General features: G+C 34.4%; 2 protein-coding genes across 2 annotated transcripts; one reads left to right on the top strand and one right to left on the bottom strand.

Annotated features, from left to right (window-relative positions):
* Window positions 1-153: 153 nt before the first annotated feature.
* LOC123673650 (condensin complex subunit 3-like) lies at window positions 154-14,057 on the top strand. Its single transcript, XM_045608238.1, has 14 exons — window positions 154-422; window positions 496-711; window positions 811-948; window positions 1,071-1,196; window positions 1,248-1,385; window positions 1,556-1,767; window positions 1,844-2,038; window positions 2,733-3,054; window positions 10,513-10,923; window positions 11,696-11,920; window positions 11,977-12,091; window positions 12,208-12,410; window positions 13,037-13,204; window positions 13,260-14,057. The coding sequence occupies exons 1-14, from the start codon at window positions 309-311 to the stop codon at window positions 13,443-13,445; spliced, it is 2,769 nt and encodes a 922-aa protein (XP_045464194.1). The 5' UTR covers window positions 154-308; the 3' UTR covers window positions 13,446-14,057.
* Window positions 13,934-21,654, bottom strand: LOC123673649 (protein brunelleschi). The gene is made up of 8 exons (XM_045608237.1): window positions 20,867-21,654; window positions 20,514-20,787; window positions 19,617-19,993; window positions 19,350-19,566; window positions 17,537-18,937; window positions 15,268-15,737; window positions 14,603-14,810; window positions 13,934-14,257 (listed from the first exon to the last, which is right to left on the bottom strand). The coding sequence occupies exons 1-8, from the start codon at window positions 21,363-21,365 to the stop codon at window positions 14,068-14,070; spliced, it is 3,636 nt and encodes a 1,211-aa protein (XP_045464193.1). The 5' UTR covers window positions 21,366-21,654; the 3' UTR covers window positions 13,934-14,067.
* Window positions 21,655-24,253: the final 2,599 nt, after the last annotated feature.

Raw genomic sequence — 24,253 nt, 5'->3', positions numbered from 1 at the left:
GCCTTTTAGCCTACTACATACTCAATAATTATTTTTATTATCTTGCAGATTGTAAAGCATAGTAACTATTTAAAAAAAATAAACTTCATTTGATCATATATATGAGCATCTCGAACATCAATCTCATTACATAAATCAAGAAAAAGCTGTTGAATAAGTAGAAACCTTATCCCGTAGTAGATAATAAGTGATTAATTTCAAATTGTCCATAGAAAATATAAACACATTATAGCCGACAAACTGTTTGGTGTATAAAAAAATATTAATTAATAATTAAAAATTTTATTATTATAAAAATTTCATTCCAAATGGGAAACGTGAAAAATTTGGAAGCAGAGTTTGAAGAAATCTTCAATTTAGCTCAATTATCTTCCGGTAGCCACCAAAAATCAGCTGAAAAAATCAAATCCTTTCTCAACCTGGTATGCAATAGAAATTATTTTTTTTATATTATATTATGTATAAAGTATTCATATTTCATAATATATTTTTTAGGTGGACGTGGACACATTATTCGAAACATTTAAAACATATGTAATACCTATTCTTCTGGTTGAGTCAAAACTAAAATGCCCTTATGTTGAGAGATTAATAGAATTCATAGCCTTTACTTGTTACACCCTGAAGCAAACATTGAATACAGTGGAAGATACCGATGATGAAATAGCTGAGCATCCGCTTGTTGAAAAAATTTTTTCCTTTTTATTAGAGGTCATTATCAAGTATAAATATTCGGTTATGTTTTTTGAAATATATTATGGATTTTTTCAATGAATGAAATATAGTTCAATTTTGTTGAATTTCTTATAGATACAACATGTTTCAAACTACAATGTAAGATATAGAACTTGCCAATTAATCAATAAGATTTTGGATTACCTGGTTGATTTGGAACTCAGTATAGAATTCTGTGATAATATAGAAAAAGCTATGCTAGAAAGATTAAATGTAAGTTTTTTTTAAATTTGGTTATGGTTTTGATATTAAGAAATATAGCAGTAATATATTGCTCTTAAACTCATCCAATAAGTGAGAATTTGCACTCATCTCAATTTTATTTTATATTGTAGGATCCCAAACTAGAAGTCCGTTTAGAAGGTATTTTAGCACTTCATAGATTTCAGGAAATAGAGAATCCTTTAGACAAAATAATAGATACCTTCAAGACATTAATAGAACATGATAGACTTGCAAAGGTGATTGAGTATTTATAATTTTGAGTAATTTAATCATTCTTAGTGTTACAGATTAGACGCCTTTGTGTGTCGAAGATAGCACTGAGAGAAGATGTTATACCTCTTATTTTAAGTAAATTGAGAGATGTTGATACTGGGGTGAGACTTGCAGCATTCACCAGATTGAGTAAAGTTCCTCGCTCACTAAAGGCAAGTTCTCAAAAAATGATTGCATGAATTGATTCATTACTTCTAATAATGAATTTCTGCTGATTTATCCATTTAGAGATTTTCATAGTTTATATTTTTATATTTCAATAGTAAATTTTTCAAAAGCTCCAGAAAAAAGTTGCTGTTTAAAGTTCTATACTTTCTTTCAGATAGAGCAAAGGAGACTAGTCTTATTAGCAGCCAGTTTAGATTCATCAGACAAAATAAAATCATATATAGAGTCCACAATGCTTCCCGCTTGGATGATGCATTTTGAAGATAATTTTCACATTTTTATGAAAGCTATTCGTTTAGATGCAAATGAAAGTGATGTTAAAGGAACAAATAATTTGTCTGAATTTATCTTGAAATCTCTTTTCAAGTACGTTATCAGTAGTTAAATCCTAAATGAATTTTTTATGTCAGTTAACATCTTTTTAATGAGTTCACTTTTTCAGATCAAAACCATTAGATACGCTGATAAAAACTGTAGGTAACAATGAAAATAGATTAATTCCATATGATAATCTGAATTGGGAAAGCTCTAATTATTGGAGGATATTAGTGCAACATATCAAATCTAATCTGAATTTAGAAGATCGACTTGAAGAAATTTTGCCAGAGCTTGTTCATTTCTGCAGCTATATTGAAGGGTAATGAATTCAACTCGTTCAAAATGTTTATTGAGCAAAAAATTTATCAGTCAAGCAGTTTTTCAAACATACCAAAGTACTAACTTACTATCTTATTCCCAAAACCTATGGAGTTAGGAAAAATTGGTAACTTCCAACATATTATAGACAGTTAACAATTTTTTGAGCGATCTTTCTCTGAACCGTTCTCTCTATCACTTTGATACAATGTCTGTATTTTAAGAATTTCAAGCCAGGTGTTAACATCAGAATATGTTTTTTTATGATGTGTTAGATTTTTAGAATAACAATTTTGGCGACAGTATAACGTTAAGTGAATTACTGCTTGTTAAGACATAATCAAAACCACCGCAAATTTCTCGCTAAAGTTAATTATTTCCTCATATATCATAAAATATGTGACGTGTTTGTGGAGAGCATTTATACTCGGTCACAAACTACCATAGGTGCTATCAATTTTTTAGATATGAATTTTTCAAATATTTTTTTCTTAATTTTTTTGTCTTTAAACTTTGCATATTCATCAAAATGTTTTTACATTGATATTATACATTTTCTCGCATATTTTGTTTGGAAAAAGGAAATAATGAAACTTAGTTAGCATAGTTTTCTTCAATGAAACTTGATTCCATATTCATTCACATGAATATTCCTGATCAACCAAAATAATGAATTATAATAAGGATTCTTGCAGATTCTACAATAACTTCCCTGAGGAAAAAACAATCACAGATTTCCTTGAAAATCAGTTCATTCTAAAACAGCTTTTCACTATAGCATTAGAATATGACCTTTCTGATCCCAGTGGTAGGAATGCTCTCCAATGTCTTATTCGAAATGTTTTGTCAAATGCTGTGTTAACTCTAAGCACAGTTCAAGTTATCATCAAAAATTTGGAGCGGATCATTCCCACAGTGGAACTTCGAGCTAGATACATTAATGAATTGATTTCAGACATAATGTATCCTGAGTCTGAAGAGGATGGACTCAAACTGCAATTGGAATTTCAGGATAAGGTACCATTTTCTTGAAAAATTATCTTGATGTTTTCTTCAAACTTCATATGGATATATTTGTAGGCTTGGTTAATCGATCGTCTAGAGGTATGATTCGATTACCTGGCCTTTCGTCTTTTTCTTCGTGACTTTGCTGGGTTTGTAATAATTAAACTCTTTTCAATTATTTACATCTATTTACAAAGCCACAATTATACAGTACAAACTCGGTATTGGGAAGATCTTAATTACGTCTTAATTACAAGTTTCCCACTACGGTACTGAATTTCGTCTTTAACACGTTTAATTGATAACTCGAAACGTCTTCGTCGTACTTCAAGATTTCGGTCGTCTCGTCTTTAACTTGTTCGCGACTCGTCTTAATCTAGTCCGCGAACCGTCTTTACGTCTTACGTCTTAAGTTGACTTGTCTCGTCTTCGACTTAAGTTAAACTGTGCCGTCTGTACCCGTCTTCGGCTAAACTTGAACTGTTCTCCTCTGTCGATTGGAACTACCCTGTCTCGGTTTGACCACACCCTTAGGGGAAGGTACCATCCCCCTAGTCCAATAAGATTTCCGCCGTACCGCCCCCAAAGATCTTCCGGTTCCTGGAATCGAACATTCTAGAAGAACCAGGGCCTGAGAAAAAGCATGAAACACATGTGGCATAATCGTCTTGTTCCGAAACCTTTCCCAAGCCCATAAATCCAACCCCATAAATCCCTTAAGTTTTACCATCGACATATGACATTCTTCGACATCCCGAAGAATAGCACATCCTTTTTACATTATGTACAATTCGTTCCCTGTAAATCTATTGAAACTGTCATACCCTCGACATTAAAAGAAACTAATAGGTTCCGGTTGACCATCGCCATTATTTACAGGGAAACAATAAACTGGATCCTACATTCGACCCCCCTAAAAATTAGAGTTCGACCCGAACTCATCATCGTCCTCGTCTTCGTGAGGTATCCAAGGTTTCATGAATTCCGCACATGTAGATGTCCTCATAGGACCTTCATGAACCCCGACTTTTGTCACTTCGTACCTCTCCTTTCCCTTCGATCGGGATACCTCATATGGGCCTAGAAACTTCCGATTAAATTTCAGGCCCGCACCGAATTGCGTTCGCTTAATTGCTACAAGGTCTCCTATTTTATACGTCTCGGCTTTCTTTCTCCTTAGATCGTATTTGCGTTTGTTTTCTTCTTGCACCTTGAGTATCTGTTTTTTGCTGTTTCTTCTCATTTCCTCCCTATCAGCTTGGAACTCTTTTCTTATTTCCTCCTCAATTGCTTCAACCACTAGCAAGTCTTCTTTTTTTCGCATTTTTACCCCTGTCAACAATTCGAATGGTGTGCAATCAACACTCCTTTGATACGTGGAGTTCAGCGCTCTTTGTACCCTCTCGGTAAATTTGAACCATTTAGTCGGATCCGCGATGCTGAGTTTGGCGAAAACCGATATTATGGTCCTATTCACCCTTTCCACCTGCCCATTGCCTCTGGGTACACCAGTCGTGATCGTGACATGGTTTATTTTTTCCTCATCGCAGTATTCCTTAAATTCTGACGAGGTGAAAGCTGCACCTTTATCAGAAATGATTCGCTTAGGGTTCCCGAATATTTTCTGTTGTTTCACTAAACAATTTATGGTCTCTTTGGAAGAAGTCGACTTCACAGGATACAACCAAGTGAACTTGGTAAATTCGTCCACTACAACGAATAGGTGTTTATAGTTTTTGCTGGTAGATGGAATGGGTCCCAAGTGATCTACATGATAGGTGTGTAGTGGTCCCTCCAACTTTGGTATAGGGTGAAGCATGCCCTCTTGTTTACCCTCTTTCCTATTAACTAAAATGCACCTCACACAGTTCGCGATTACTTTTTGCGTCTTATCCTTCAACTTCGGAATGAAAAATTCCCGCTTTACTATCTCTTCCGTTTTCTTCGTTCCAAAGTGACCATCTTCGTGCACTCTTCTGATGACATCAGATTGCATGGACGTTGGCACTACGAGCAACTCCCTTCCCTGATCGTATTTGTAAAGAAGCTGGTGCTTCATCATATACCCGTCATACTGCCCCTTAGTCTCCAACAGTTCTTTGATAACCTCCACTTTCTCGTCTTTCTCTTGAGCAAGTTTGATTTTTTCAAGACAGCCATTTTCCTCGAGTATCGTCATTACGGCGGGATTTCGGCTGAGAGCATCGACATGTCTCATACTGGTACCTTTTCGGTGTACCACCTCGTACTCATACTCCTCGAGCAGTAACGCCCACCTTGCTACGCGCGTTGACAATTCCTTTTTCTCTAACGTCTTTTGAAAAGCTGAACAGTCTGTTATTATTTTAAACGGCGATCCTAGCAAATATACCCTAAACTTTTTCACGGCCGTTATAATAGCAAGTACCTCGAGTTCATACGATGTATATTTTTCCTCGGCTGGCGTCGTCTTTTTACTGAGGTAATAGACTGGATGTAACTTTCCATCCAGGTTAGACACCTGCATCAGGCACGCACCATAGCCATGCATGCTGGCATCTGTATGTACCTCGGTATTCACTCCTCTCTGGAAAATATGTAGAACCGGATAATTCGTTAGCAGTTCCTTCAGTTTCTGAAAGGCTACCTTTTCCTTATTTCCAAACTCGAACTTCCTATCCCCTTTAAGCAAGTCACTCAATGCCTTAGCGATGAGGGAATACGATTCTATGAATTTTCGGAAATAACCCGTTAGTCCAAGAAACGACTGAACCTGCTTAATAGTTCTTGGTTCCGGAAATTGTCTTATCGCTTTCGTTTTCTCTTCTGAAGGCTGTATTTTCCCGTTTTCTACGATGTATCCCAAGAACTGAACTCGTTTTTTTAGAACTTGGCATTTCTTTCTCTTTATTTCTAGACCGTATTTCGCCGCGACCTCTAATACTTTCTTAAGTTTTTCTAATCCCTCTATCTCTCCTCCGCTGGGTATAATGAGATCATCCATGTAATAAATTACTACGTTTTCTCTTATAAGTGGCCTGAAAATATAGCTAATATATCGCTGAAATACGGCTGGACTGTTACATAACCCGAAAGGACATTTTAAAAATTCGTATTGACCAGTTGGGGTTATGAACGCTGTATACTTAACGCTTTCTTCTTCAACATCTACATGAAAAAACCCATTTTTTAAGTCGATCGTTGTGAAATACTCAGCTCCCTCTAAACGATCCATTACGTCCTCGATTAGGGGTAAGGGGAACCGGTCCTTAACGATGTTCTTATTTAGTTTTCGATAGTCACAACACAATCTTTTGGTTCCGTCCTTCTTACTAACCAAAACGATAGGACTCGCGAAATCCGATGAACTTTCCCTTACAATACCCTCTTTTAACCATTCCGCTATTTGTTTGTCGACTTCTAGGCGCTCAGGCTCTGACAGCCGTCTAGCCCTTTGGTAGACGGGTTCGTCGTTTCTAAGTATGATTTTCATTTTGATATCTACATCCTCCGTCCTATTCGGTGTATAATTCCGGATTAGTTCACCGACTTCATTTTTCACAAGTGCATTTTCGATGTGTTCTACGTCAATTCGATCTTCGTCGTCGTCGATGGCGATATTCATCAACCAACTGTCCACGTCAGCTTTTCTCTTTGATTTCACAATAATCCCATCTTCCCCTATTTGAACAGTAGCCTGTTTAAAGATATTACTACCGAGAATCGCTTGGAATCCCAGTGATCCTTTGGGGATGATATAAAATTTTAGGTTGAACAACTGTCCATCGATTTCTACGTCTAATTGCAAAGAACCCATCGTCTTCACTTTGAAATGGCCTAAACCCTTGATTACCATGACGTCGTTATCTAAAGGTAAGTGATGCAGATACAAATCATAAATATCGTCGCGAATAATACTGATATCGCTGCCGGTATCAAAGAGAGCATCAACCGCCATTGCCCCGAAAACAAGCTTGATTGCATTCTTAGGAACTGATTCTACCACGGCCACTTTTGTGGTTTCAACCTTTTCCCTACAACTCGCGGCCAGATGTCCATGTTTATTGCATCGGAAGCATTTTGTTCCTTTGCTTTTATCTGGACATTCCCTCGACTTATGCCCTCTTTTACCGCAACTAAAGCAAGATTCGCTGCTTGCCTGCGTACCGTTTTTCCTGTCTCTGATCAAATGTTTCTCATTAGTCTCGTTTCGCTTGACATAACCGGTTGATCTCACATCCTTTCTTTGGAAGTGAGAATCCCCCCTTTTGGTGATCTCCTCATATATCTTAGCTTTCTGTTTGAAATCACCAAAATTTTTCGAGCCATACAATATTATTTTATTTGCGGAAATGTCCGCAATACCGTCTATGATGTATTGTATTATCGCTTCCTCTTCGATATTGGCTCTACTGCCGATCTCTCTCATAGCGAGAATGTACTCTTGTACACTCTCACTAGATTTCTTTCTCCTGCTATCCAGGAGTTTATGAATTTGCGCCGAACTTACACGGACTTCAAATTCCTCGCACAGCCGTTCTTTTAATGATGCCCACGTCTTTATCCCCTTTTGAGATTGAATGAACAATCTCGCTAAACCTGACAGAGATTTCTTCGCAAATATTAATTTTTGAAGATCTGACCAACCCGTCATCGCAGCCATTTCCTCAAAATCCTCAATCCATCTCCCTACCGGATAATTATCGGCCCCCGTGAATTGCCGAATGGAATCTTCTACGTCCCTAAACGTCAAAGAGAAACTACTCCGACAATTACGGTTTTCCTCTTCGAGCTTCATTTTCGACACCGATACAGAAACAGCGCTAACTAAATCATCGTCATTTTCGTCGTCATCGTCTTCGTCGTCTTTCTCTAATAGGGGACCACACAAGAAATCGCACACCCTTTTGGCGATTTCTTCCGTAGAACCCTCGTATGGTAAATTCAAAATTTGGCATACCGCCTCTAAATCAGTCTCCGTCAATTTTTGTTCAACGTCTTGTATTTTGTCTTGATGTTCGTTATCGTCTTTGTCCCAATCAAATCCGTCAAAGTTTCGTATTGCCCTACGTCTTTTGTATTTGTCACCTTCGGTCCCGAAACAAGCTATGTGCAGCGCTCTTATAGCCGGAACTTTGGCTTTCGAAATACCGTCTTCAATACTTTTTATTTCGCCTAACGAGTACATTTTCAATTTAAGTATATACGTCGAAACGGAATGAAATTAAATTGAATCGTCTTACTTTACTCGTTGACAGAAATTCAGTAACCGCTCACAAATAAAAGCAACAGTCACACAAATTAAAATGGGCACACACAAAAATGAATGGAAATAAGAACAAAAAACAAAATCAACACACTAAATCTACAGAAAATAAATCGTCAGATTTGAGAATCGGAGATCAAAATATTCGTCTTCAATCTTGATTAAAATATACCAGAGAAAAACAGATACAGGAAAAGATTCTCAAGTGAATAAAAGTCAAAAAACAGTGAATAATCAAATTAAGTCAAATCGAATTGCATAACCAACAGCTTATGAATTTTTCCTAGCCTCGTCTTAAAAGAAAAATTTCTACCTTGTACAATTCCTCGTCTTGTTGAACGTAATCCTTTATTCACACTGTTACACAAAATGACCTTTTATCACTTCACACACTTTTGACACTTTTCGTAGATGGTCTTCTCCTCGTCTCTCGGTTGATCTTCCTTCTTTTGTAGAATATTCTCGTCTACGTCGAATATTCGAAAATTCCTCTCAGGTCCTGGACGATTTTCTCCTTAATGTAGGCTTCTCACTTTGATCCCGGTTGATTTTCTCCCTGAAAATCTACTTCGATCCTGGACGATTTTCTCACAGCAAATACTTCACAGATCCCGGTTGATTTTCTCCTTGAAAATCAACTTCGATCCCGGTTGAGCCCCCAAAATGTAGGCTTGGTTAATCGATCGTCTAGAGGTATGATTCGATTACCTGGCCTTTCGTCTTTTTCTTCGTGACTTTGCTGGGTTTGTAATAATTAAACTCTTTTCAATTATTTACATCTATTTACAAAGCCACAATTATACAGTACAAACTCGGTATTGGGAAGATCTTAATTACGTCTTAATTACAAGTTTCCCACTACGGTACTGAATTTCGTCTTTAACACGTTTAATTGATAACTCGAAACGTCTTCGTCGTACTTCAAGATTTCGGTCGTCTCGTCTTTAACTTGTTCGCGACTCGTCTTAATCTAGTCCGCGAACCGTCTTTACGTCTTACGTCTTAAGTTGACTTGTCTCGTCTTCGACTTAAGTTAAACTGTGCCGTCTGTACCCGTCTTCGGCTAAACTTGAACTGTTCTCCTCTGTCGATTGGAACTACCCTGTCTCGGTTTGACCACACCCTTAGGGGAAGGTACCATCCCCCTAGTCCAATAAGATTTCCGCCGTACCGCCCCCAAAGATCTTCCGGTTCCTGGAATCGAACATTCTAGAAGAACCAGGGCCTGAGAAAAAGCATGAAACACATGTGGCATAATCGTCTTGTTCCGAAACCTTTCCCAAGCCCATAAATCCAACCCCATAAATCCCTTAAGTTTTACCATCGACATATGACATTCTTCGACATCCCGAAGAATAGCACATCCTTTTTACATTATGTACAATTCGTTCCCTGTAAATCTATTGAAACTGTCATACCCTCGACATTAAAAGAAACTAATAGGTTCCGGTTGACCATCGCCATTATTTACAGGGAAACAATAAACTGGATCCTACATATTTATTGATATAATATACAACTGAAAACACTTGAAAACTATAGCTGACTATTTACATATCTTTGTTTTGGCTCGCACAAAATTATAGAGGAAAAAATTAATTCCACATATGTATATCCAATTTATCCATTACGTTTCACATTAATCCCAGATAATAATTATTAAGTTACTATAGAGGTAGTTGACGCAATCCCCCAACATAGTTATTTGGACTTCGGATTGTAATATATTGAATGAAATCTATTTATTTGAATGATTAAATTTTTAATACATTTTTCTTCACTTCCGAATTTTTGGTGAGGTAATTTGCTATTTCCTGTAAATTGGATTGTCTAAACCCGAGTTTTGGTAGGTTTGCTAAATTTTCCCCTCGAAATGTTATTAATATTTCATTTTGCACTTGGTAGAAATATTTAATTTTGTACTGTTTCACTGAAAGTAGTAGAAATTTAGTAAATCAATTAGATAGGAATTTACTCTAGATATGAAAATTATATAGAATTTCCAACTAAATAAAAGGTAATTTCAAAGTTTATAGCCACAGGTTAAGGGATTCAGAGTAGAAAGTACATATAATCTAGTAGTTATAATACTCTGTGATGCTGATATATAATTAATGAGTTGAAAACTTTTCAATTTGAATACCAGTTCACTAAATTATTAGAATTTTTTAAGCTAAAATCCACCAATATTTTATATACCAACATATACTCCTCTCGAATTGCAGTTGATCAACCTCAAAAATGATTTAGCTACCATTTCAAGAATGCAGGAATCAGCTATAGCAGAAAAAGATTACTTACTGGCCGAAAATTTAGAGAAAAAAATGGAAAATATGAATTCTTTAGTCGAAAGTCTCATCAAAGAGAAAGATGCTACTCTTGAGCAGCCAGCATCAGTCAAAAAAAGTGATAAAGCTACTCTAGTGAAATGTTTGGACATAGCAGCTGGACTTCTATTGTCGCCTGAAATCACAAAAATGACTTCTTCATTGGAAACATTAAAAAGGGATACTATTTACAATCTGATTATGCATGAGAATCCGAGCGTTCAAGCCAAAGCCATGCGTTGCTATGCTTTGCTTTGTATAATTGACAAAAAAACTGCAAATGATGGGATCCACTTATTTTATGTTCCTGTAAGTACAAATAGTTTAGAAGACATTTTGAAAATGCTTCACTTAATAAAAATATATTCTCTGGATATATTATTGGTAAAAGGGCTGAAGGACTTGGATCAATTGCTTTAAATAAAGTTATTTTTTTTATTTATTTATTGGTAAAAATCCAAATTGAGAAAAAATCTCTTTTTGAAGACTCTTTATAGTGTGCTAATTTTTCACACAACCAAATTATTTAACTAGATGTAAATACCGTATTCGTTCTTAAGATGTTATAAAAGATTTAGATTTTTATGTATTTGTTCTCAATAAAGAACTTTGTAATCATTTTGATTCTAATTCTAATATAAATAATTCTGCCGTCATTTCAGATGTTTACTTTTTATTTTGTTTGTGAAATAGTCTAATAAAATTCCACTTCTGATTGAATTCCTCTCATAAGTCTGTCGACATTCAGTTGCTTGAAGGTATTTTCTAGCAACTCAGTTCCGTTATGAAATGATTCAACAGTCTTATCGCACTTTTGTGTTATTACTATTGAAAATTCATTTTTGGGGGTCTTATTTTCATAAAATATCTCTGATATGTTTCTACACTGACCTATTACAACCACAAAAATGAATTGTCTTGTTGTATTTTAGTTTATCACTACGGTTCTCATAATCGTCCACTGGAAATAATTTCTTCTATATATGTATATTCATTTTTTCGTGTCATTGAAATCGAAATATTTCAATTAACTGATAGGAGATGAAAATGTTCTCAAAATTAAAAATCAATTTTTTTGTAGATCTCTGCTTATCAATCTGAACAAGAATGTGACATTCAGATTCTTCTGGTTTGTATCAGTGCAATAGTTGACCTTTTGAGGGGATTTGGTACTCAACTTATTGCTGCACCTGAAGAAAAATCCGATCTGTCTGAAAGTCAAAGGGAAGATCATCAACGTCATTTCTTTGGGGGTACTTCCTTAACCAATATCATTCAAGCATTAGTAGATTTGATGGATGATGAGGTGGGTGAATTCTTATACTATATTTTTATGTCTCAATATAAACGGAGTGGTTTCAGGAAATACAAATACAAGAAACTGCAGGACATGGATTATGTTGTCTTGTCTTGAGTAATATAATACAGTCTCCATCCTTACTTTCAAGATTGGTGTTGAAATGGTGCAATCCCTATGGTAAGTTAAATAGTGTCTATTGTACTCATACTACATATCATGTAACGCGAATTTCAAATACTGTTTTTCATTCAATGTTCTCATTCACTCTGATTATTGGCCAACGTTTTTTGCAGATCAATCTCAGAAACTCAAGCAAATCATTGGTGTGACTTTCCAACAACTATCTCAGGTAGCAGGGTTTCATCGACAATGGGAAAACACCATCCTCATCACTCTTAAATCTCTTATTTATACCCCTAGTGATAGTCCATATGCGACAATAGACGTTGATAGCATTGCCAAATTTTTAGTTGCTTTATTAGAAGTTAATTTGGAGGTAAGTAAATTTCTGTTCTATAAATGATAAAAAGAACACATTACATGATTTCATTCCACAATAACATCATGATAACATAATTGGTTTTTTTAGAAGGGCTATCTGAAATATCACTTATAACATTTAAAATTTGATATTTTTTTTTAATCTTTCTTCAAGTGTTCAATTGTAAGATGATTGGCGAAAGCCATAATGAGTATATTAAGTTGAGTTCAGAAATTTACAAGATCAGTGTTAGTAAAATGTTTGTGTTGATTTATATTTCTCATCCTTTATATGTATAATCAAGTTTGCCATGCTTGTTTCTTATAGATAAGTTCAGTAGCATTATAGAAATGTTCTTTTGTTTGGAATTGAAAAATCCCAGATTTAAATCGCCTGATCAGGAAAGAAATTTTCTGACTTGGAAGTAATTATCTTTTGTTAGGTAAACAATTAACAATGATGTGCCTCTTGGATACAATAAAAAAACCATCACAGAACACATTCTCCGTATTTGTACAAGCACCAGATTCTCTAAGAAGTCTCACAGAGGCTAGAAATCTAGGGATAACAAACCTAAGCGTTGCAGTTTGGTTTCATTATTGCTGTATTTCAAATTATAAGAATCTTTTCATTATTTTCAGGATGAAGAAGTATTGTATAATTTTGCAATGAGAGTATGTCAAGAAATACGAAATAAACCAAGATCCAAGCAAGTACTTACATTTTCAAAAATTTTAAATATGCTGCATCTAACTGTTGAAAATTCTGTTATTGATGAATTATTAACTACATGTGATGAACTTCGATATGTAAGTATTTTATTCAATATTTGTTTTTTTTTTTTGCTTCATTGCTTCCTTTCAGCTAATTCATAATAACAAAGCTACAACACTACAAATTGTGAAGTTTATGGGAAAACTCAATCTAATAAAAGGATATCAAGGTCCTAGAGCTGTAAGTGCGAACAATAGTGACGAAAGTGATGATGATAGTGATGTGCAATGTACTGAAGTGCCAGCAATTGGAGAAGAGGATGAAGATGAAGAGTGAATACCTGGAAACACTTTATATAAAAATTAAATTACTTGGAAATTTTTTATTTCATAATTTTATCTGTATTATTTTCAAAGTATTGTATATAATGGGAGAGAGAAATTTATTTAGTAAATTACAATGGGCTATCGACCAAAATCCTTCAGACCCTAGATCACAATTTTGCATTTACATAATTTTTTCGACTTTTATATACAGTATAAAATTAAGGAATGTCTTATTCACCCTGAGCACCAGGAATTTAGAGTAAGCTTGTGTGGAGATTGTTTAGCCATAGAGAGATATAGATGATTTGCTAAGCTTTAAGCTTAGTCTCTATTTTTTGAACAATATATTTGTTTTATCAACTCTGAAAGTTTTCTATTGTCTTGTTCAGATTTGAAGCATAAAACTTATTATAGATGAACTGTTAACTTTCAGAATGGTTGAAGTCCAAGAATGATGCAGGGTTGAAAAAGAAGTTACTTTTAAAATGAACAACTATCTCCCAAATACTTGTAGATACTCAGTTATTTCAGAGAATTTTTTATAACAATATTGAAATATTTTACATTTAAAATGTTATTTATCAACATATATATTTTCATAACAAATATAAATTGAAACTGATGTAGTTCATTTAAGTTACTGTGAAAGAGGGAGGTGGAATGAATTTCCAAACATGACCTGTTGTAGATCCATTATATGATGCTGAAGACGAACCATCAGTACTACATTTAACACTTAACTTGTACTGCCCACTAGTGAAGAATATAACATTACATGAATACTGTACAGTCTGTTGGGGGTCCAAATTTGAAATCAGATGTCTGAAAATTAGAAAACAATGCCATGAGAAATTCACTGTAAAATATTTAGAATAAACTATGTACTTTTTACATATTCGTTGTTTTGTTCTAAAGTCCAAAAAGAAATGTAAGATTAGACTTCTTTTTGATCCACTAAGACCAGATTATCTTTCAAAAGAGAACTTGTGTTATGAATTATTGTGAAAAATTAGATTTTACCTTTGTAGAAAATAATCAGATTCTTTAGGAAAAAAACAATTAGAGAGTTCAATTGCATAGCGCACAAGAAGGGTTCAAACAAATATGAATTCATGTAAGGGTGTAATTATTCATTTGAAATCTTTCTAAAATTATTTAAAAAAATACCTGGGAGTGCCAGTCATAGCCAATCTCGTTTCCATTCTATAATTGAAGTTCCCATTTTCATAATCTTGATAAAATTGTATACAAAGCATTATCTGCTGAAATGCCTTATCAAAACAATTGGTTACCCTCACTAATAACTCCAAACAGTCTCCTGCTTCACAATTAATTTCTTCTTGAGGTTTAAACACATCACCATTTATTAGAATTTCTGAAAAATCGATTTGAAATTTGATTTAAATTAAAATGTTGTAATGGTACACAAAAAGGTCTAATGATGGTATATAATATGCTGATATTATTTTAAACAAATCAAGGGCTATCATCAGCAGACCAAATTCTTTATTTCATTGAATATTAAATGAATTTTAGGATTTCTTTCTGAATATTGTAAGTTACAGAGAATAAGACAAACTTGCGAATTCTGAAAAAATTTGGACTCTACTTATCAATTTCATTTTCGTGCATTTTAGGATAAGCCTTTAGTATTAAAAAAAAACGCAAACCGCCATTTGCTACAGCAATAAATATGTTTTCTCTCTCCATGAAACAAAAAAATGGAAGTTTAATAAATATTTTGTTGCTTGTAAAAATTCTTAATTTTCGATAATGTCAAGATGTGGATAAAACTATCACTCATAAATACAAAATAAGATAGACCGACTCACCCCACAGTATTGGAGACATTCCTACAACATCCAACATGGAAGGAGCCAAAGTGATTCCTTGTAAAGAGGCCTTGCCTTTAGTTTCTGTTGACAAAAGCTGCCATTTCAAATCCACTAAGTTGGCTATGTGCTCTGAATAAATCTTATCTAAATCCAAACTAGCATCGCCTTTGCCGCCGTTTTCTGAATTCTCAACATACAAACTTTTGAATTTTGAAAGTGGACATCTTTCCACTGGTACAGGTACCCGACAACTTTCATGTCCCTCTATAAGCATAGTTTTGGAGGGAGCATATTCAAGTTCCATTTCCTGTGATGTTAGATTTGCTATGTCAAGAACCAGATAGAAGTGGGAAGGTGTTTCTGCAGGTAGGACATCCCAATTGGTGACTTGAAGGGAAGGTAGAATTTCTAGGGTAAAATAAACAGAGCATGTTCGGCAGTGTTCAGCTTGAAAGCCCGATCCACCACTGGAAATAGTTCAAATAACCAAGTGTTACAAAGAATTTTTATAAGTACATAATAGCTTCTATTCTGAAATGGTTTCAGTAAACTTCTTATACTATTATGTAATGGTAATCAAGATTAGTGGAAATTACTTTGTTTTATTATTTTATGAATAATGAATTTCCATCTAGTAAAAACCAAATCTATTTCAAGTTTGATACCTTGCAACACTTCACTCAATAAGTTCCGAGACTAACTAGCAGAAACAATTGGTTCTTAAAAGTTTGACTGAATTCATGAACAGAGTCACTTTCGAGACTGAGACATGTACAGTGCATCCCATTTTGGGTGAGACAGCCAGGTTTCTCGCTTGTTATTTAAGATAGAGCCTTGCGGTTTTCACGTTCCTGCCCTACTTTTTCGTGAAACTCAAGTTGGTCTAATCAGATTGTGCATAACTGTTTCCGTTCAAAAGATACAGGGTGATTTTGGAAATTGATACTTTTCGGACCCCTTCTTTATCTCCGAAATTATTAGAAATAATGCTGAGCTGAAAACTACGTCTGAATCAGAATTCTGCGTAGAATCCAGTGGCGTACTCAATATTTTTTTTCGGGGTATGGTTTTGAAGATTCAACACAAACCCATATTTTTTTTAATGGAACACCCTATATATCATTACTTCGTTGAATTCGTTTTTTTTTTCCCTTCAAAATGATATATGATAATATGTAGGTAGGATGTTCAAAAATGTTAAAAAAACACTAAAACGTCACATAATGATGATTTTTTTGTAAATGGGCCATGAATTTTCTATGTTTCAATAAGAGGATTATTACTTTCGATTTTTAAAAGTAGTAGGACATTGATGACACAAACATCCTTGTTGTTATTATGGCTACTATGCATTTGGGAGCATTGTTTTATCAAGTATGCATTGGAGGGAAAAACCAATCTGATCTAGCTGTCATCGCTATAAATTATTGTTATCATTATTGATTCTTCTTGCCCATTAACAAAAAAATCATCATTATTTGATGTTTTAGTGTTTTTTTAACATTTCTGAACATCCTACCTACATAGTGTCATATATCATTTTGAAGGGAAAAAAATAACGAATTCAACGAAGTAATGATACACATATTGTTCCATTTAAAAAAACATAAGTTTGTGTTGAATCTTCTAAACCATACCCCGAAAAAAAATAATGAGTACGCCACTGGATTCTACGCAGAATTCTGATTCAGACGTAGTTTTCAGCTCACCATTATTTCTAATAATTTCGGAGATAAAGAAGGGGTCCGAAAAGTATCAATTTCCAAAATCACCCTGTATCTTTTGAACGGAAACAGTTATGCACAATCTGATTAGACCAACTTGAGTTTCACGAAAAAGTAGGACAGGAACGTGAAAACCGCAAGGCTCTATCTTAAATAACAAGCGAGAAACCTGGCTGTCTCACCCAAAATGGGATGCACTGTACTCCAAAGCTCTTCTAACTCTTCTGTAGAAAGGTTAGGGAAAGGAAACCCGTTCTTAAACATTTCTTAAAACAACAACAAATGCAGCGTCAATATCTCGATTAAGACTTAACTCTATGTACTGAAATTTTGACATGCATCTTTTGAAACTTGGTAGTAACGAGAGAAAAAAGTGGTATGACACTAGAGGTGACATCAGTGGGCCAGGCCCGGGACTTATTGATTGACATGTTCTTTTCTTCAACTTCTCTCAAATTTTTCAATTTCTAAATCTTGAGGCCAATAATGTTGGTATTACTGATTACAATTTCAGGAATGGAATGAAGATGTCTGATACTTGCCTATATCGAAGTTGCAATTGCCCTTCTACTGCACTAGATAACACATTGTTTGGTAACATCAAATTTGTTGGAGATCTCCATCCTGCTGAACTAGATTGAGCTGAATTTGTAGAACGAAAACTTGAATTCACTTCTGTTCTTCGGCTAGGTAAGCTGTGCATAGGAGAATTAAAATGTGACGGTAACGAGCTAGGCCCCACAGAACTGCTACCTATTAAAGAACTTCCAAAGATTCCACTATTGAGGTCTTGTAAAGGAGCTATAAAACTAGCATGTGCATATAAAGTTAAATTGATGACAGCACTTGATCCTGGTTGAAGGGGTAACTGATGCTGGATTGCTTCATTAGACCAAACAAACATTTTCTCCTGAGTTGCCGAATCCAAAGCACTTTGAATAGATACTTCTAGATATTCAATAGGTAGTTGTCCTTTGTTGGTCAACGTAATTGTACATTCTGATGTTTCACCATGATACAAACTTGAACTAGCTGAAGTGATGACACTATCAAAATCCCTCAATGAAGAAAATGACGCACTTTGGGGAAGAGATGTAGAAACTTCAATAATTGGAAGACATGGAACTACTTGTACTGTAAAAAATGGCAAAAATCCTTCCAAGTGTTTCAATCGGCAATTTGACTTCACCCCCAATGCATGGGTACTAAACCCTTGAAGTTCAAGTTCTCCGTTTTCTTTTGGGGTTCCACTAAGGCACACTAAAGTAGCAGAATCTGGTGGAAGAATTACTGTTTCTGGAATTGATTCAAAAACAACACCAGAGGTCAATAACCTCATATCGCTCACTTTCAGTTCAAAGGGAAGAGGGTTTAAAAGTTTCAGAGATACAGTACAGAGGTCGCCTTCTACCCACAAGAATTCCATTTTAGTTTTAGGTTCTAAAGAGTTCCGTTCTAGGCTTCCAAAATGAATAGGTGTGAATAAAAATGGACCACTATCTTGCTTAACAATTTTGATTTTTCTGGGCTGCAGATGAGGCTGTAAACTTCTAGGTATGAATTCTTGACATACTGGAATGTTAATCAGATTAGCTGGTGGTATAATTGATCCATTATCCAATACTAAAGCTACTGGAGCTCCTTCACATTGAGCTGCTAAAGACTGAAGTTGTATGCAAAGATCCTTTTGCTCAAGTTTAGATAAATACTTCCACATCGTTTGAAGAAGGAAGGTCATGTGTCTTGTTGCCAAAGCTGAATGGCCCATTCTTTTAGCAGCAACTACAAGTTCTTGAAGTAGCTGTATTTGCAAGGCTGGCCAACCCTGATCTGAGGTGAGGACTTCAACTGGATCCAATGTGAGTTTATGTCCAGGTAAACTCTGCACCATCAGATTATAACACTGTGACCAATTAGGAGTTGGATTTTGTGGAGATACATACCTGAAATATAGAATTTAATTTGTTTTTACTTAGTATAAATACTTTTTTGAAACTTATTGATGTAAGAATAATTTGATATGATACAAACTTGTAACTTATTTATTTTCCAATTTCCTACAAAGGATATAAGAGTCGCCAATATTCAAGTAATGGTGAAACTATGATCATATAACCAAAAAATGAACTTGTGGCCATGCCTAGTACTCTAGCAGCTACATATTCTATCCGAAGACATTGAATACTTTTACATTTTATAATTCGCTTTTTATTGAAAAAATATTCGATTTGGAATATTAGATAAGATAGGAGGAAATAATGAACTAGTGTGTAATATGAATATTGCATAAAATCTGAAGATTTCTAGAATTATAAATGTAAACAATTCTCAGAAATAACAAAAATCAAAACTTACCGTGTAGCTGCTAGTCTCTGACAAAACGAAGCCTTTCGAACAAAGCCTATTTGAGTATACAAATCTGCCAAAGTTTCAAATCTTTCAATTTTTTCTTGTTCAGAAAGAGTTAGATTGATATACACAACGTTTTGCAGAAAACTGGCAGCTTGCAAGGCATGATTCTGCTCAATAGCAATTCTAGCAGCTTTGAAACTTGCCTCAGTTTCAACAATTCCTTAAATAAAAAAAAATAATGTCGACATAATTTGTGTTTTTAGATCATACCTGCATTCTGATATTTGCTATAATGTATAATTGCCTCTCTGTACTTTCTGGCTATTTCATCAGGAACTAATAACTGGGGCATGGCTTTTCTCAATGCTGTTATATCTATAACATTATTTGTTGGTGATGTGGGAATTTTTTTGGGTGAGCCTTCTTGCAAACTGGCATTTCGGTGAAGTGCAGAGCCCCTTTGAATGTTAGGGTATATCACTATAGATGAAGCAGCACTCTGTCCTTCATAAGCTGCTCCTAACCACAACCAGTCATTTATGGTTTTAAGTGTATCTGCTGCGGTAGCATAATAACTCAAACTCTCGTTTGTTAGACCTGCTTGCAGACAAAGATCACCCAAATGTTTAGTCATTCTTCCAGCACACCTGATAATAAAATACATAAAATAGGGACTAATAAATGGAGTTACTTAAATATTGTGATTATATTTATTTGTATGTAATGAACTACAAAAAATATTATTATTTACCTAATAAGCAGAATGATTGACTAATGGAGTTGAACCTAAGACTCTTTACTTCCAAGAAGAGCATATACCCATATCAATTAGTGCATGGTTGTCGCATATGAATGACCCATATTTTTTCAAATATAGATTATCCCTAGGAAGTTTTTCGAGTTCACAGTGAACATAATACTCTATTGAAGTTATAGTAACCAACAAACAAACGTTTCCACAATGATGTTGTCATCTTCAAAAACAAAATTCTTTAGAAGCTTATACTGTGAATTAGAGTAGTTACTACAACTTCAATGAATTATATTCTTATTATATAAAAAATGAATAAAATGAAATAATAAGCGTTATTTCTGATTGATTGCTCAGTTTATGAATAAATTCACATTTTTGTGTGAACTGCATTGTAATAGAATACAAATAATTACCTCTTCTTATTATTTCTAGATTCTAAATCTAAACCAACAAAGTCCTTTTTTTCAAAAGGTGCTAACAATAATGTTACTCGCTCCAATTTTTCTCTAGACCTTTCTAATCTTTTAGATTCCAGAATCCAGAACAAAGAATGTATAAACTCTATTAGTTGATCCTCCAAATCAGAACAAGGACCAGATTCATTATAAAATAATGCTCTTGTTTTAAAATTACTAGGAGTTGGATATTTTTCCACAGAATCATCTTTGCCAGTTTTCAAAATTGCACCTAAAATTGAAATGAATATTTTCGAGAATTTACTATGCCATATTTCAATACAAATCATATTCACATTAGTAAAACTAACCATCACCCTCAGGGGAACTTTTTGTTGTATCATCACTTGAACTAGAAATATCTACAGGACTAGAGAGCTGTTTAGGTGGCCCAAATAATAAACATCTGGAATCGTAAAGAGTGCTTGTGTATTTCACTTTCAAGCTTTCATGCACTCTACATATCTCATTGAGCTCTTGTTGACCATCATATTTACCCAAAGTTACCAAACCAAGGAGTCTTCTATGAGTTTGAAAATCTCCCCAGTCATTATTTTCTACAGGATGTTCTCTTACATAACGTACATGTATGGTTCGTATTTGGCCTGAAGAATCAGTAATTTTAATGCCGCATACTTTTGAAAATCGATCGTAAAATTTGTTGAATGTTTTTGGTTTTAATTGTGAACCGATCTGTCTTACAAGAATCAAAAGAGCTGCATGATCGTGTGTAAATTGTTCATAATCAGGATGAGACATATTTGGCTCAGATGAAGATGTCGACAGTATATAGCTAACAGAGGAACGCATTGGTATAAAGGAATTAACTAAAATTCATTTTTAGAGAAAAATAGATTTGTTGAGAGAGAACTCATCAATTCATAGTTGTAGAGAATCCAATAAATTGATGAATTGGATACTTGTTTTCTGGAGTGGCATTGCTCCTAACGCATTTTTTGTAATTATTGGGACTTTTAAAAAATAAGAACAATAGTTATCAGTTTTTTCCTATGTTATGTTATAACTGTTATAAGATATAAATTGATAAATATTGATGTAAATAATTTATATATAACAGTTGTTTTTGACAACTATGTAACCTCAATTTCTGTTCATCACAGATGGAATTATAGAGTTAGTTTTCTTTGTTTTGATATCATTGTCTTGTTGAACTTAATAAAAAAAAAACACTCATTTGATTCCAAAATAAACATTGTATATCGCAAATAGTATCAGGAGAGTGTATTATCAGTGATTTTAGTTGATTAATTAGAATACAGGGTCGGGATAAATTATGGAACCAAGTAAATATCTTTTGTACGAAAAGTACAATATTTATAGAATTTTGCAGGTAAGTTCAATGGCGCAAGATGCTTCTGATGACTCTGATGTACAATTAGTGTAAAAAATCGAAGGAAAAACTTACTGTTTCTTCTAGGATAGCGAAATTTAATCACTACAGACTAATAAGAAGAATGAAAGAATAATATTGTAAATAAAATTAAATCAAATATACAAAATACCAGCCTTTCATCTTTTTAAAATGTGCCATCCTATTAACAAATTCTTGAGTCAGTATTTACAAGACCTCTCCGGCTCTCCACGTATTAGTTCACATTCATCAATAAGTACTTTCGGTTCAACCGGAAGTATATTATCAACAAAAAATTGTACATCAGATGCATTTTGCGCCAGTGCACTTATCTGCAGAAGCAGAATTCCATAAATATTGTCATTTTCGTTCAAAAGATATTTACTTGATGGTTCCATACTTTATCCCAACCCTGTTTATTGACGAAATAAATAAAAATAATTATTGCTTCTTATGGTTCCAAACGTATTGGAATTTCTCAAGTTCAAGATATGCACGATGATCCTAAATCATTCTAGTTTGAGAAAGTGAATTGAGTATACGAATAGGATATTCACAGTAAAAATAATTCACGTAATAGTAAATTCTCTATGTAAATTCTCTCTTTTTTTCGGTTTTTTCTTAATATTTTGAAAACCATGAGGAATAACGCAATAATTTTAGCAAATAGTTATTGATAATGGAAATCTTGATAATATCTAAGACATAAAATGAAAAAAAAGTTTTTTTTGAAAATTTTTTTTTCAATTCTTGTATAACCGGAAGTGCCGGAACTTCGAAAATATTTTAGCTGAATAGGGCATTATGAACAATGTCATATTCCGAATTTTCAGATTTCAAATCGGCCCCGTTCTCCAGAAACGTCTAATAGGCCGTCGAACTTGAAACACACTGTATTCTGTTTTGGGAACGAACGCCGCAGTGTGATACCTATTCAATTTTTTTTTGTTGCAAATGTTACATGATAGTTTATTATTTTTTCTTTCAATTCTCGACAAATTCGGACAAATCAAAAAATATTTGGAACCCGCAGTAAACATTTCAAAAATACATTAATCCGAAGCCATCAGTGGTAGGACTTTGTATTCAGTATCGTGGTAGCAATAAAATTTGATGATGTTTTCGTTTTGTTCAGTTTGCGAGGAATGATTTATTTAAATTTTTTCAACACAAATTTAGGCCCTTCCCTGGCCCCTCTTTAGCGACGCCACTAGAACTGAGAGACGGTTTTTCGGACTATCTCTTCTATTGAAACACGATTCTAAATTATTAATTGATTTTAGTATTTTCCACATAACAACCGTGAAAATTTCAGTGGAGGTTATTTTTTTTTCCTCGGGCGATTTTAATATACCATCGAAATAGCGATAAATAATAATCCAGCTGGAAAACTGTGCCAATAGAGATGGCAATGTTACCTCGTCCTTTGCTTCCAGAAAATCAGCCCCCAACTTTACGTAATTTTTTCCTATACTGTGCTACCTCCCTTCGAAGTTTACGCATGTTCAACGCTCGCCATATTTTCAAAAGTGTTGAAATTCTTTTGAAACCTACGTCCCCAATTTTTGTGATATATATTTTGATACGTCTTTGGTCCCAACTTCCAACCCATACAAACTTTCACCAATAAAGAATAAATACCTACTAAGATAACGCAAAGCTCTAATTACAACAATAGTTTAGAATTTTTTCAGAGTTCTGAACCTCCTGTAGGTTGAAAGGTTCACATAATTCACATGACTTGAGATGGAAGGAAATAATAATAAATTGTAGTGTGAAATTTCTAGTGTTTCAATTCGATATAAATTAATAATAACTTTATTTACCCAACAGGAAAGTTCCCAGTAACAGGGTAACAAATTATATCAACTTAATGAAAATACATGTGAATTCCCTAAAAAACTAAACGAAATGGCAAGTACTCCAAAAAATGATAGATATAAAGAAGTAAATAAAAAAAAACTTAAAATAAACAACTACAATAGACTAATATTGACTTTGTTAGCACAATCACAAAGCCTATACACTGGTGCCCGCTGGAGTATGTTGGTCCGAGGCGTGGGTAGACTAAATGTTGGAGAACTTCTGGCTGCCATCCTCGGGACGTGAATGTTCACCCGAGAGAGTAGAAATGGGCAGTCAATCCTTCCACCTAAGAGTTTTTGGGCGAATCTCGCGCACTGCTGAACCTGCCGCTCAAATAAGGTTGAAACCTCAGCTCTTCCATTATGCCGGAAAGATCAACACCACGCTCCGGATATATGCCTGTTTTCCTATAAACGACGTATTTCAGGAACTTCCTCTGAACTCGCTCAATGGGAGTAAG

The sequence above is a fragment of the Harmonia axyridis genome, chromosome 2, assembly GCF_914767665.1.
Source record: "Harmonia axyridis chromosome 2, icHarAxyr1.1, whole genome shotgun sequence".
Lineage (NCBI taxonomy): Eukaryota > Metazoa > Arthropoda > Insecta > Coleoptera > Coccinellidae > Harmonia > Harmonia axyridis.
This window is presented reverse-complemented; position numbering and strand designations above follow the sequence as displayed.